The following is a 13,225-nucleotide window of genomic DNA, read 5'->3' on the forward strand; positions in this document are numbered from 1 at the left end:
TGTTCATATCAGCTTTATTTATAATAGCCCTCAACTGGAAACAGCCCAGAAGTATTCTATGGGTGAAAGGTTAGACAAACCTGGGCACATCCATACTATGGAAAACTGCTCAGCAATAAAAAGAAACAAATTATTGATACAACAACTTGAATAAACCTCCAGAGAATTATCCTGGGGGATGGGGGGGGAGTCAATCCCAAAAGGTTACACGCTATATTATTCCACTCACAAAACATTTTTGAAATGACAAAATTTTAGAAATTGAGAACAGATTAGCAATCACCAGGGGTTAGGGACTTGGTGAAGGAGGTGGGGAGGGGAGGGAAGTGGGTGTGGCTTTAAAAGCCCAACAGGGGGGATCCTTGTGATTTAAATGCTCAGTGCCTTCTCTTCACTTTGGCGATCAAACTGACATGTGTGATAAAACTGTATGGAACTAAATATGCACACACATGAATACCGGTCAGACGGGGAAATCTGAGTAAGACAAGTGGGTTGTGTCAATGTCAGCATTCTGGTTGTGATACTGTGCTCGAGTGGTCTGGCGCTGCATCTCTGTGCATGTCTATGAGGTGGAAAAGAAGGAAAAAAATGAGAGATTTGAAGATTTTCACATTATAAAGACCTGGGTATATATTCAGAAAGCTTCCTCAGATCTTCTCTCCTAGAAATTTGTCTCCCACCCTCAGATGGCCTTGAATATAGTAGTGACTTCAATTGGGAAGTGCCTTTAAGAAAAAAAAAAAAACCACAAGAGTTTTTTTACTATGAAAATAAACCACATTCGTTATATTTAAACTCCTCTGAAGTGCAAACATGAATACAGCACTGCAGTTCCAACACCAACATGAAATAACTCTTTCTCACTATTTCTATGCGCCCCTCCCGGTCCTGCTTCTGGGCCCCATTTTAAAAAACACAACCTGAGCAATAGCTCACCATCAGGGCATGACCTTTCCCCCACACTTTTCAAAGACAGTCAAGGTGGGGTCGGCCACTTGCTTCACTCACCGTCACAACATGACCTTTCCCCCACATTTTAAAAACATTTTTCAAAGACATTCAAGGTGGGGCCGTCCCCCTTTCAACTCCCCGGCAGGCCTGCGGAATGTGCACCCTGCGCAGAACGTCTGGTCCGCAAAACTTTCAGAACACGTGGCCCCGAAGCGGACTGCCGCTTTCAAGTCTCCGGCACCCGACACCCGCCTCCAGCCCCCCCGCGCCTCCTTCCGTACCTACCCCACCGCCGCACCCGGGGCCCCCCAGGCCGCTGTCACTTTCCGAACTTCCGGCGCCCTCTGGACCACGTGGTGACGTGACCGGGCGTTGTAGCTCGGTTTCCCTGGCGACAGTTGCCGGGGCAGCGCGAGCAGCGTCCGGAAGAGGTGGCCCGGCTGCGGTGGCCCCAGACAGCAGGAGCGGAGTGACCGTTGTAAGTGCGGGGAAGTGCGCAAGGGAGCCCGCACCCCCGGGGGCTTGGATCGGAGCCGGAGCTCACACGCTCGCCCGGCGCGCAGGCACTGGCCGGGCGCTCCCTGCGCGCCCCACGCAGAGCGAGGACTCCTGCTCGGCTCCGGGAATCCTCACGCTCCGCCTCCTCCCTCTCCGGGCACTGATTTCCGCGCGGCACTGGGGTTAGTGAGGCTCCCAGGGTAGGTCACCCGCCCAAAGCCACCGAGCCGGTGGCAAACTCGGGTCCGCCTGACCTCCAGCGCCCTCTTCTGGTCTCTGCTGCGGAGGCCTCGCGCCCCACGCGCGGGTGGAGCGGGAACTGCGCCACCTGGTGGCCGTCACTGTCCCCGTCCTCCCGCTCCAGGGCCAGCCCCCGCTTCTCTTCCATCTCTAGACACCTTTTCAGGTGAAATTCCTCCAAATGGGCTTGGCAAACTAAGGCTCACAGCTCAAATCCAGACCACTGCCTATTTTCGTAATAAAGTTTTATTGGAACACAGCCACACCCGCCCACTCACGTCTTGTCTGTGGCTGCTTTTCACTGCAATGGCACAACACAGTAGCGGCAACAGAGCCCTCTGGCCCGCAAAGCTTAGAATATTTACCATCCGGCCCTTTACAGAAACAGTAAGTTGGACTCTGTTGTAAATTTAGGCTAACCAGACTTTTCCTGTGAGGTGTAGGAGCAAGGTGACCTAGAGGTGGCATTATCAAGGGGAAGGCAGGCTGGAAGGAGAGACAGCGGCCAAATCCCCCAAAGCCTTCCGTGCCTTTGGACTCGGTTTGGGGTTAACGGGCATCTACTGAAGCTTTTATTTATTTATTAAAAATATATTTTATTGATTTTTTTTTACAGAGAGGAAGGGAGAGGGATAGAGAGTTAGAAACATTGATGAGAGAGAAGCATCGATCAGCTGCCTCCGGCACACCCCCAACCAGGGAGGTGCCTGCAACCAAGGTACATGCCCTTGACTGGAATCGAACCTGGGACCCTTCAGTCCGCAGGCCGACGCTCTATCCACTGAGCCAAACCGGTCAGGGCTACTGAAGCTTTTAAAAGTCATGATTGAGTCCCATCCCTAGGAATTGGGATTTAATTGGTCCAATATGTGCCCAAGTCATATTTTGGGAGCTCCTGAGAGATTCTAATGTTCAGCCAGAGTGGAGAACCACTGTTTTAGGGACAGGAAGGGGGAAGCGTTGAGTCTGAGTGATGGGGAGTATTCTGCTGCCAGGCACAGTTGGGGGGCATAGTCAGGGCTAGAGGAGGAGGCTCAGCTCAACTTTGGTTTCCAGGGGATTGAGGTGGGGCGGGGGGGTGGTGTCTTCTGAACTTCCACGTGGCCACATGCAAAGCTAAGCAGCTAACTCCAGGGTTGGGGGCTGCAGACCCGCTGACTATGTACTGAGCCCTCATGGGAAATGTGCGTTTTGTGAGGGTCGCTTCAGCTCGGGCCTCTTTTCCTACTTCCAGGGCAAGATGGCAGCGGAGGAGGGCTCGCAGGACACCTTGCGGCTCCAGTTCCAGGCCATGCAGGAGATGCAGCACAGAAGGCTACAGAAGCAGATGGAGAAACAGAAGGAAAAGGAACTGAGCCTCAGCAGCAGAGACGATGACCCGGAAGAGCCCTTGGAGGTCTTCGATGGCCTCAGCCTTCTCCAAGCCGGGGAGCAAAACTCGCAAAGCGGCTTTGAGCGGCGGTAAATGCACGTCTGAACTCTCCCCGGAGCGCCCGCCGCAAAGAGGTCGGGAGGCGGGGGAGAACCGATAGCCGAGAGTTGGGCCGTCAGGTTGACTGCATATGCGTTTTTAAGTTGAGACACAGGGGTATTGGCACAGGTTGTTATCAAAGACTCTAGAGCAGTGGTTCTCAACCTTCTGGCCCTTTAAATACAGTTCCTCATGTTGTGACCCAACCATAAAATTATTTTCGTTGCTACTTCATATCTGTAATGTTGCTACTATTATGAATCATAATGTGAATATCTGATATGCAGGATGGTCTCAGGCGATCCCTGTGAAAGGGTCTTTCGACCGCCAAAGGGGTCTCGACCCACAGGTTGAGAACTGCTGCTCTAGAGTCTGGTAGGTCTGCGGACAAAATTGGGTAGGAAATGTACTTAAAAAACCACTTAAAGTTTAAATGAAATCTTGGCACTCATCAGGGTGTAGTCTATTCACTTGGATTTTCTTACGTCGTTTCTCATGGAAACTGGGCCTGGGTTTCTGAGGAGCTGGTTGGCTAATTCTCGTGGTTCATCGGTTCATCGACAGTCATCGCTCCCATTCCCACCTGGGATTGTTCCTCCGGGCAGTGTCCCTTTCCTGGCCTAGCATCACAGAAAGCTGGCTGTGCTGAAGAAGCTCTGGGCGGGTTCCTTGCGATTTTACAGTTGGTGGAAAAGTCGAAGAGAGTCCATAACCTTCTCACTCTGCTCCGAATTCGACGTCCCACGGATGCATGTTGGTCTACACAGGAGTCTGTATTGACACAAAATTCTCTGTTTGTCATTTGTCATAAAAATCACTGCAGTTGTTGAGCTGCCTCTTTGCTTCTGGCTTCACCCAGGATCTTTTTTCTCCATCTTCAAATACTACTGTTTATGGTTTCTCAATTTTCAGAATGTTCTACTAAAAATTCTAGTTGATAAAAAATAGAAGACCTCCCGATAATTGAAACTTCATATGGCTCTTAAATATTAGCTCCAAGTTAACCCCAGAGCTATTGGCAAATGACCTTTCCCCAGATCAGGAACCTGGAAGCGAGGGAGACTTGAGCCATGGGTGGATTAACAGCAACAGCAATAATTTCTATAACCTTTAACTTCTATAACGGATTTCCTTTCTGAGCAGCTGTCGCTGGGGAGCCTGTCCCATTCGTACAATGGAAGTGATCGCAGACGCTCCGTTACAAATGGCCTTGCAGACAATTTATAACACACAAAACCAACCAACCACCCGATTCTCTGTCAGGTTTACCGAAAACCTGGAGACGCAGCCTCAACGTAAGGCTTAGACAAATTCTGTCTGGTCTTCTAGCATGTGTGTGCCATGAAGACTGTAAATCCCCTTCTAAGCATCACTTTCTGCCTTTCACAAGTTGTGATATTTATCGCTTCTGCAGTCCGTCCATTCGAAATGCTGGATGATGCATTTAGGATTTCTTCTTAATCCACACCTAATTTAGGAGTGGGTTTTTTTTTGTTGTTTTTTTTTGTTTGTTTTTTTTAGTTCCAGACATACGATAGGTTTGCCGTTTTTTTTTTTTTTTTTGTCGTGTTGATTTCTAATTTTAGTCAATTGCCATGAAGGAAAAACGGTCTGTAGAGCTATGTCCATTATTTGGCATTTGCCAAGATTGCCTTTGTACACGTTCCATGGATGCTTAAGAGGAAGATGGATTCTCTGAGCGGAGGTTTTATGTCCCGCTCTGTTGAATCCGTAGTGAACCATGTTATTCAGATTTCTTTCTCCTCTCACGTGTGCGCGCGCATGTGCGTGTGGCTCGTGTGCACCGAGTCTCGATTTTGAAACCAGTCTGTTAACATCCGCTCACTGAGGGTCCCCTAATTTCCCCTTCCTACTTTGTTCAGACCAGTTCTCATCACCACCTGGTGCCCGGCGGGGCCGTAACGCTGCCTGTGCCTTGCAGGGTGCTGGAAGATGAGATCGAACAGCTTCGCCACCAGCTCAGGGAAACCGTGGACGAGAACGGGCGGTTGTACAAGCTGCTGAGATCAAACACCTGAAGAAGAAGCTGGAAGAGGACAGGTTCGCCTTCACAGGTAGCTCCGCCATCGCCGCGATGGGCCCACAGCGGGTTCCAGGCGGCAGGGGCCCAAGGAGGGTGCTGAGGGTCCGCTGTGGTTGGGCTTGTCCAGAGGAGTCCTGGAAATGAGGGCGAGGGGAGGGAGGGCAGGCCCGGAGGCCAGCACGGGAAGTGGGAGGGGAGAGCGGTAGGGATAGAAGAACTGGGGCTCAGCCAGGACTCCCGGCGAGGGTTCTGCATGGTGCTGGCTCGCTGTGTGTTCCCGGGTCAGCAGGGCCCATTTCCTGTGGGTGCTCTGGCCCCGACGTTGAATCTTGGACGTGGAAACGCCCCAGCGATAGCAGGCGTTTACTCAACTCGCACTGCTGCACCAGAGAGGTGGGCGAGCCGGGGAAGCCAGCTGTTCCCTGGGATTTCGTAGGACCCAGCATGGCCTAGAATGGACGGGGGCCCTTCAGGTCCAGGCTGGACCTTGGCTGTGTTGGTGGAGACCTTGCCCCACGGGTCTGGTGGGGACCGTGGCTTTGTGGGTGTACGTAAGATTGACCTTAGCCCTGTGGGCGTGGGCTGGACGTTGGCTCTGTGGTTATGAGCTAGACCTTGGCCCCCGCTCCCTGTGTGCCCGATGAGCAATCCCCAGGTGGCTGACCAGTAAACCACAAAGGCCGTGTCACCAATGGCAGAGAGCAGCCGGCCTCGCCGGACACCGGCCAGAGCGTCCCTCCCGGCCTTTGATCTTAAATGCCTTAGAGGGTGGGGACACCCAGAGGACCAGTTCCAAATGCAACAGCCAGGGGCTTTGGCACCCTGACGGCCCTTGGGGTTCTCCTGCGCCTCCCTGCGTGCTCCGGCCGTTTCTGTCTAAAACAGAACACCGGAGACCGGGCTCAGTGTTGCCAGGGCAGAAACACTCATCCTGGCTCGGGGCTCAGACGTGCAGGGCGGCCTGCCCTGGCGCAAGGCTGCCGAGAAGCGGTGGCTCCACCGCCTGCCCTCGCTAGGCCCCGCACCATGCGGCCTCCTCCGTGGCATCCCTCCAGCCACCCCTTCTGCAGCCTCCTGCCCCTGCCCACGGCCTCCTGGCTGCTTCCTCAGACACTCCACGCACTTTCCTGCCTCCGGACCTTTGCACTTGCTAGTTCCTCCACCGAGAACACCCTTCTGCCTGACCGGTCTCTCACTTCATCCACCCAGGTCTCTGTCCACACGTTGCCTCCTCAGAGAGGCCTTTCCTGACCGTCCCTCGAGCAGCATCACCCCTTCACTCTCACCCCCTTGCCCAGCGTCAGTAGCACTTATTCCTCCCGGGTATTGGAATGCATATTTATGCTGGTTTTTTATGATCTATAAAAATCTTTTTCATTCACCATTGAGTCCCTGATGCCACGAGTGTTCGACACTTGGTAGAAACTCACTAAGTTTTGACTGAATGAACATGTGCTCCTGTATTATTAGGTGTTACCACCAAATCCTGTGTAACAACCACATCGCCTCAGCAGCGCTCAGCAGCAAGCGCTGATTTAGCTCCGACCTCTGGGGTTAGGCTGGGGACCAGCTGGTCTAGGCCGGGCTGGGGCGGGTCAGCTTTGTTCTGTGCATCTCTCTTCCTCTTCCTGGGGTCAGCCAGCTGGCCTGGGTGTGCTGCTCCTGAGGAGGTGGCCCAAGCGACAAGGGCGAGCTTACCTGCACGAGAGTGTCTCAAGCCTCCACCTCCACCTTGTCTGCTAGTGTCCCATCGGCCAAAGCCAGTCCTTGTCACCCCAGCGTCAGCACTGGGGGGCATAGCCGAGTCCCGGGGCCGGAGGTGTGGGTGTGTGAGCCTGTCACCAAGAAGGGCGTGGAGGACCGGCACAATCACCCCCTCTCTCGGAGGATTAACACTCCGCTTCCCGACTAGGTTATTCTCCTAGGGCACGCCCGCCTGCTGGGGTCGGGTTCCAGGCGCCCAGGTGTGCGGGGACTCTCCCGAGCCTCTTTCAAAGCCCTGGTGGTTGGCTGGCAGTGGAGCGTGTGTGTGCTGTGTGGGACTGTGTCTTTCACTGACCCCACCCTCTCTTCCTTTCCCCCAAGGGTCAGTCGGTGTGGCTGGGGATGCGATCGCCAGCAAGATCGTCGAGCTGTCCAAGAGGAACCGGGTGCTGATGGCGGAGTCGGAGGGCGCGAAGACCAGAGTGAAGCAGCTGAGCAATCGCGTCCGGGAGCTGGAGCAGGAAGTGAGGCGCCTTGCTCATCCCCGTCTCTGCCGGGGCCCCAGCACCCCGGGCCACCCCTCCACAGAGGGAGCCTCACTGGGGGGCTGTGGCTCCTTCTGAAGGGCTGGTGGGTCCGTGGTAGCAGGGAGCTCCTCAGTCTGTCGCATCCTGAGAGGGGGGAGTGTGTCGGGAAGCGAGGGGGACAGGGGTCACGGAGAGGCAGCGCACAGAGGTCAGGACGCGGCCTGGAGCCTGGCTGCCTGGGTGGGGACCTCAGCTCTGTCGCTGACTCGCTTTGTGACACCGAGCGAGGTGGTCCCCCCCATCCCGTCTGTCACGTGGCGGTAGGGACAGGGCTCCCCCTACGGTTTCCTGAGGAATGAATGACTTCATGTTGCAAAGCGCTTAGAGCAGGACCCAGCATGGAGTGAGCACTGGATGCACGTTTGTTAGATGCGTTAACGGGGATCCTGGCGAATTGGAAGTTCAAGCCAGGAGCGTGCTACCAATTGGTCTCACTTCCGCCCACCTTCCTCTTTCTGCTGCGCCCCCCTGTCCTCCCCCCGCCCCCTGCACCCCCCCCCCCCCCCAGCTCATCCCAGAGCCCTCCAGCAGGGCCAGGGCACAGCCCAGGCAGTCCACGCTCCCGTAGGAGCCGGGACGGAATCCATGTACCAGGGAGCACCCACCAGCCTCTGCTCACACGGCGGCAGGAGCCGAGGCTGGAAGAGGCTAAGCGGCTTCCTGGAGCCGCACAGCACGTGGTGGTGCCCAAGTCCAGTTCTGTGGCTCCGCAGTGTCCTCCCTGTCACTGTGCCTGGCACGGACCTGGGGCTTCTTTCTTCCATAACACAGTTCTGAGACCCGTCTCGGGCTCTGTGCCAGGCCCCGGGGAGACTGTAGGGATAAGATAGGCCTGGTTCTCGCCCTCCTGGGAGATAGACCAGCACCCAGGGCCTCTTAGAGGAGGGAGCGTGGAGGATGAGATGGGAGAGGTGGCGGAGGGGCCCCCATGCCTGGTGCCCGCAGGTGCGGGGCCCTGAGTGGGGAAGAAGGTCTGGGAGGAGACCCGTGTGGCCGGGAGGGGAAGAGGATGAGGTGAGAGAGGTGGGGGTGGGCCATGCCCAGCCTTGTTAGGCAGGGCGTGGGCTTCGTGTGAGGAGCAGTGGGGAAGCCAGTGACGGGCTGGTGGCCTGTCTGTATGTGGTGATGGTCTTGGCCATGGGCCCAGGCAGCGGGTCCTCAGCGTCTCCTCGTCTGAACCATGAAGTCTGTCTTTCCTTACCCCTCCCAGACGGCTGTTAGGGTTCCCGGGCACAGGCCCTGGCTGCAGCGTTCTTCTTGTTAAGTTGTCAGTGACTCCCAGGGCTGGGGAGAGGGCGGACTGTCCATGGGACCCTCTCCCAGGGCATGTGGTGGATGAGCGTTCCCCACCAAAGACCCCCACCAAAGACCCCCCGACAACCACGGAGGTCGGAGATCTGCAGCCACGCACCCGAGGGCGGCCTGGGCCTAGGGCGGCCTTGGCTGCTTCACTCGGTGCCACAATTGCTGAGCAGAATGAAAGATTGAGTGTGGGGCTTTCTTTTCCAGCTGCAGACGGCCCTGGCCAGGCTGCCAGCCAAGGGGGCCACCGACGCGGGAGCTAAGCCACCGAGGGCCCAGCCGGGAGACGGAGCCTTGGTATGCATCTTCCTCTGTGCTGGGAGGCAGCGGGCAGCCCCGGGGGGGGGGGGGGGGGGGGGAAGGTGCCTCTGTCCCGGGACCACCTCTACCCCCCTGGGGAGCGGTGCCACCATCATAGCATCTGCACAGCAGCGATTGGGGGGCCACAATCCCCCCCCCAGGGATGCCCCAGTGGAGGCAGGGGTGGGGGGTGGTCTAACGCAGAGAGGGGCTTGGGAGGGGCCTGAGGACCTGAAAGCCTAGGATTTCAGGACCAGAGGGGAGGGCCTGGCCCCACCGGCCGCCCACTCTCAGCCCAGCACCCTGTACAGCATCCTCACTGGGGGGACACCCCACCTGCGTCACCCCCGGGGGCAGGGGGCTCACCGCTGCCCATGGAGCCCTGCTTGGAGGGGGCGGTTTATTTTCTGAGAATTCTTCTCTTTCCCGGAGTCTCGAGAGCATCCCAGAGGCCTCCCTGGACATTCCCCTGGGAAGCAGCCAGCTGGTGACCCGGGTCCCAGCCTCAGGACGCCCAGTTCAGAGCTCCTGTCCCAGCCCCTCCCCCCAGCTCTCCACCACTCAGGACCGAGTGGCTTCACGCCCGTCCCGGGGGGGGGGCTCAGTCCTCTGCATGCAGCGTCCGGCCCTGGGGGTCCAGGGTGGATGTGCCTCCTGAGGGCCCGTCTGTGTGAACCCGCCTGGCTGCTGGGGGTGCGAGGAGGGCTGGCGCTCGGCAGGGGCTGGGCTGAGGGTCCAGGGCCTTTCCTGGTTCCGAGGGACGCGCTCAGCGGCCCCGGTTGACCCAGAGCTCTGAGCGCCTCCGTGCCCACCCCGGGCCGGGCCGGAGCTCCTGGAGGGGGCAGCGCTGGCCCAGGCACTTGTGGAGACTGAATCCGGGGAGCCCAAGAGGGCAGATGAGGGGCCATGTCGAGGGAAGGAGGGGGCAGGGCCTTCTAGAGGGGCTGAGCTCTGAGGTCGCAGAGGGAGCGTGCCCCTCACCCCTGGTCTGAGGCGGCTGGGAGGTGGCATGAAGGAGGGTTCCTGAGGGGGGCCCTGCTGGAGAAGGGGGTGGGGGCGGGGCCTCCAACAGGCAAGCCCAGGCTCAGAGGCCGGGAAGCATGGGTATTCTATCGCAGGGGTCCTCAAACTACGGCCCGCAGGCCACATGCAAATACAAATATTGTATTTGTTCCCGTTTTGTTTTTTTTACTTCAAAATAAGATATGTGCAGTGTGCATAGGAATTTTTTCATAGTTTTTTTTTTTTAACTATAGTCCGGCCCTCCAACGGTCTGTGGGACAGTGAACTGGCCCCCTGTTTAAAAAGTTTGAGGACCCCTGTTCTATCCTGTTTGCTAACTGGTGTCTGTCAGCTGGATCACCTTGGCCTGCAGCCCAGGGCCCCTGAGGGGGAAAAGGGAGTGTGAGCTGAAGGAAGCTGGGGGGGGGGGGATCCCCATGGAGGGGGCCTCGAATGGCAGCTGGGGTGTCTGCAGGGGGCCTGGACGGTTTCTGATGGAGGAGCAGGTGATGGGCTGCCCGTCTCAATTCATCAGTGCCCTGTGGTTTTCCTGGGCATCTTCTGACCAGAGAGAGAACCAAGGCAGTGCCTTCCCCCCACCCCCAGTAGACTGTTCAGAGTGGAGCGGGTGGCCCTCCCTCCGCTGGGGCTGCAGGAGGCGGTGGTGTGAGCGTCGTTGGCGTTGGCGCTGCCGGCTCCCCGGGGGCTGGGCTTCACTTATCCCCTCCAAGGACACAGCCCTACCCACGTCCCCTCAGAGCCTGTGGACTTTCACTCTGGGCGGACACAGCTTCGAAACGGCAGGAGGTGGGGTTGGCCCAGCTGCCGGGACAGGAGGACTGGGCCGGGCAGAGCAGAGGGCTGCCGGCTGTATGTGCATGTGGGCCCTCAGCCCCCTTTACCAGCTGCCCGGCCCAGTCGGGCTAGGGCCTCCGGCATCGCCCTCTGGCAGAATCTGCCCCAGGCAGCGCCCTTTACCTGTGTGATCCTATCACCACTTCGCAGGCCCCGGAGGCTGGTGACCCCCCCCCCCCCCCCGCCATCTTACAGATGAGGAAACGGGCTGGGGAGACGTCATGGCCTGGGTTCTAGATGCAGGTGCTCTCTGCCTGCTCTCCCCGTGCTCTGAGAAGCTCACCGCCCAGCAGGGCCCGCGGGGCTCCTGGCACCGGAGATCTGACCGGCAGGGGGTGTTGCTTCCCACTCCAAGGCAGAGTCAAAGCAGCAGAGTAGCTGGGAGAAGACAGTGCCCAACAGCCATGAGAAGGGATGGCAGGGAGCCAGATTGGGGGGGAGGGAGGGACCCGTAAAAAAAAAAAGATTAAAAAAAGGATGCCCTTGGGTTTTGTGTAAGTTCCCAGCTTGCAGAACTGTTCACGTCTGTCACTCTGTTTGGCCTCGTGGTGGTGCTGTGGGAGCAGGACCGGGGAGTAGCGTTTTATACCCACTCCATCACGAGGAAACCTGGTGAGGCCGGGCTTTTCCGCTGGGCTACCCAGAGCCTTGGGGGCTCCACGGCGCTCCCCACACCCAGGCTCCTCGGATCTGCCTTTCCTGCGGGCGTTGACACTGGAAGTTTTGTTGTGTCCGTTAAGGGAGGCTCAGAAAGCCACTGCAGTCCCCGTCCTGCTTCCCAGAAGTGCGGCCCCCCTGGCCTGTTGGGACAGGAGCAGGCGGTCGGTGCCATGGCTGGTGGGACGCCTAGCCCACCAGCCAGCACTCCTGCTGCCACAGTGCCTGGGCATCAGCAACGGCTTACGTGGGCGAGTCGGCTGGTGCAGGGGAAGGAGCAGGCTTCTGATTCCACCTCTGGCACCCCCAACCGGCTGTGCACCCCAGGGCAAGTTACTTCCCCTCTCTGGACCTTACTCTCATTACCTAGGGTAGGGGTGTGAATGGGCTGACCTGGGAGTACCTTTCAAGCCGAACGAGTCTCGGGAACTTCTACTGAAGACAGAGAAGTGGGCAGCACATTGGAGAAAATTTTACATTTAATAGTTGAAATCAAACATTATTTAAAAAAACAAAAAACGTTGCTAGGAGTTCCAGGAGGCAGAGTTTTCATGGCTGCCACAGCTCTTCAAGCCACGGGTATGGAGCGTTTGGGGATTTAAACGGGGTCCTTATTTCTGTTCAGCGACCTCAGTGCCAGGAAAGGGACCCAGGCCCGGCTGGGGGTTTCAGGAGAGGGAGGCCCCACGTTTCCATGGCAGTGGCCCTCCTGCAAAGGAACCGGTTCCCTCTCTGTTCCGAGTGAAGATGGGTGAGCTGTGAGGCTGGTCTCTGAGCACAGCAGAGAGAGTGCACAGCCTGGAAGTGTGGCTCCCCCTCTGTGGCCACTGTGTGTGTGTGTGTCTGTGTATGTCTGTATGTGTGTGTGTCTGTGTGTGTCTGTATGTGTGTGTCTGTGTGTATGTCTGTGTGTGTCTGTATGTGTGTGTCTGTGTGTCTCTGTGTGTGTCTGTATGTGTGTGTGTCTGTGTGTGTGTGTCTGTATGTGTGTGTCTGTATGTGTGTGTGTGCGTGTGCATGTGTGTGTCTGTATGTGTGTGTATGTGTGTGTGCGCGCATGTGTGTGCACGTGCAACCCTCAGAACAAAGGGCTCAGCCCCCAGAGTTGGGCTGACAGGACTCACCTCCACCTCCCTCTCTCCCAACCAGGTGCCCAAGCCCAGGGGGCTTACCCCCAACCAGCCTCCACCTTGCAGCTCTAAGGGGCTGACAGCAGAACCTTCCTCACAGGGGCTGGTGAGGATGAAATGAGAGGCTCCTCGCTGAGCACTGGGCAGGGCCCCCGGCACGTGCTCGGAAATGGGGGCTCTGGTTATTACCACAGCTTAGGGCCTTAGGCTCTCTATCCTGTCTCCCCCACCAGCTGGAGACCCCGGAGGTGAAGGCCTTGCAGGACAGGCTGGCCACCGCAAACCTGAAGACGAGTGACCTCCGCAACCAGGTCCAGTCTCTGAAGCAGGACCTCCGGATGGCCCAGAAGGTACCTCAGAGCCAGGCTCAGGCCCGCTTGGCCGGGGCTGGCATCGGGAAGGGGCATGACGGGGACAATGGGTTCCATTCAGGACGAGCGAGGGCTTGGCCCTGTGGGCACCATGCTGCTCGCTCTGGGTC

At 57.5% G+C, this 13,225-nt stretch overlaps 1 protein-coding gene and 1 long non-coding RNA gene across 2 annotated transcripts in view; one reads left to right on the forward strand and one right to left on the reverse strand.

Moving 5' to 3' along the window:
* On the reverse strand, positions 1 to 1,419 carry LOC138992642 (uncharacterized). Its single transcript, XR_011468116.1, has 2 exons — positions 1,240 to 1,419; positions 1 to 565 (listed from the first exon to the last, which is right to left on the reverse strand). It is a non-coding gene; the product is annotated as an uncharacterized lncRNA (long non-coding RNA).
* The window catches only part of CCDC13 (coiled-coil domain containing 13), a 31,409-nt gene continuing 19,566 nt past the window's right edge, over positions 1,383 to 13,225 (forward strand). Inside the window, 7 exon segments of the mRNA XM_070391481.1 lie at positions 1,383 to 1,432; positions 2,927 to 3,153; positions 5,106 to 5,182; positions 5,185 to 5,238; positions 7,293 to 7,435; positions 9,008 to 9,097; positions 12,978 to 13,094. Of these exon segments, the coding sequence (XP_070247582.1) occupies positions 2,933 to 3,153; positions 5,106 to 5,182; positions 5,185 to 5,238; positions 7,293 to 7,435; positions 9,008 to 9,097; positions 12,978 to 13,094 (702 nt within the window). The 5' untranslated portion in view covers positions 1,383 to 1,432; positions 2,927 to 2,932.

This window comes from Myotis yumanensis, unplaced genomic scaffold (assembly GCF_028538775.1).
Source record: "Myotis yumanensis isolate MYYU_CA2020_CCGP unplaced genomic scaffold, mMyoYum1.0.hap1 SCAF_14, whole genome shotgun sequence".
NCBI classification, from domain to species: domain Eukaryota; kingdom Metazoa; phylum Chordata; class Mammalia; order Chiroptera; family Vespertilionidae; genus Myotis; species Myotis yumanensis.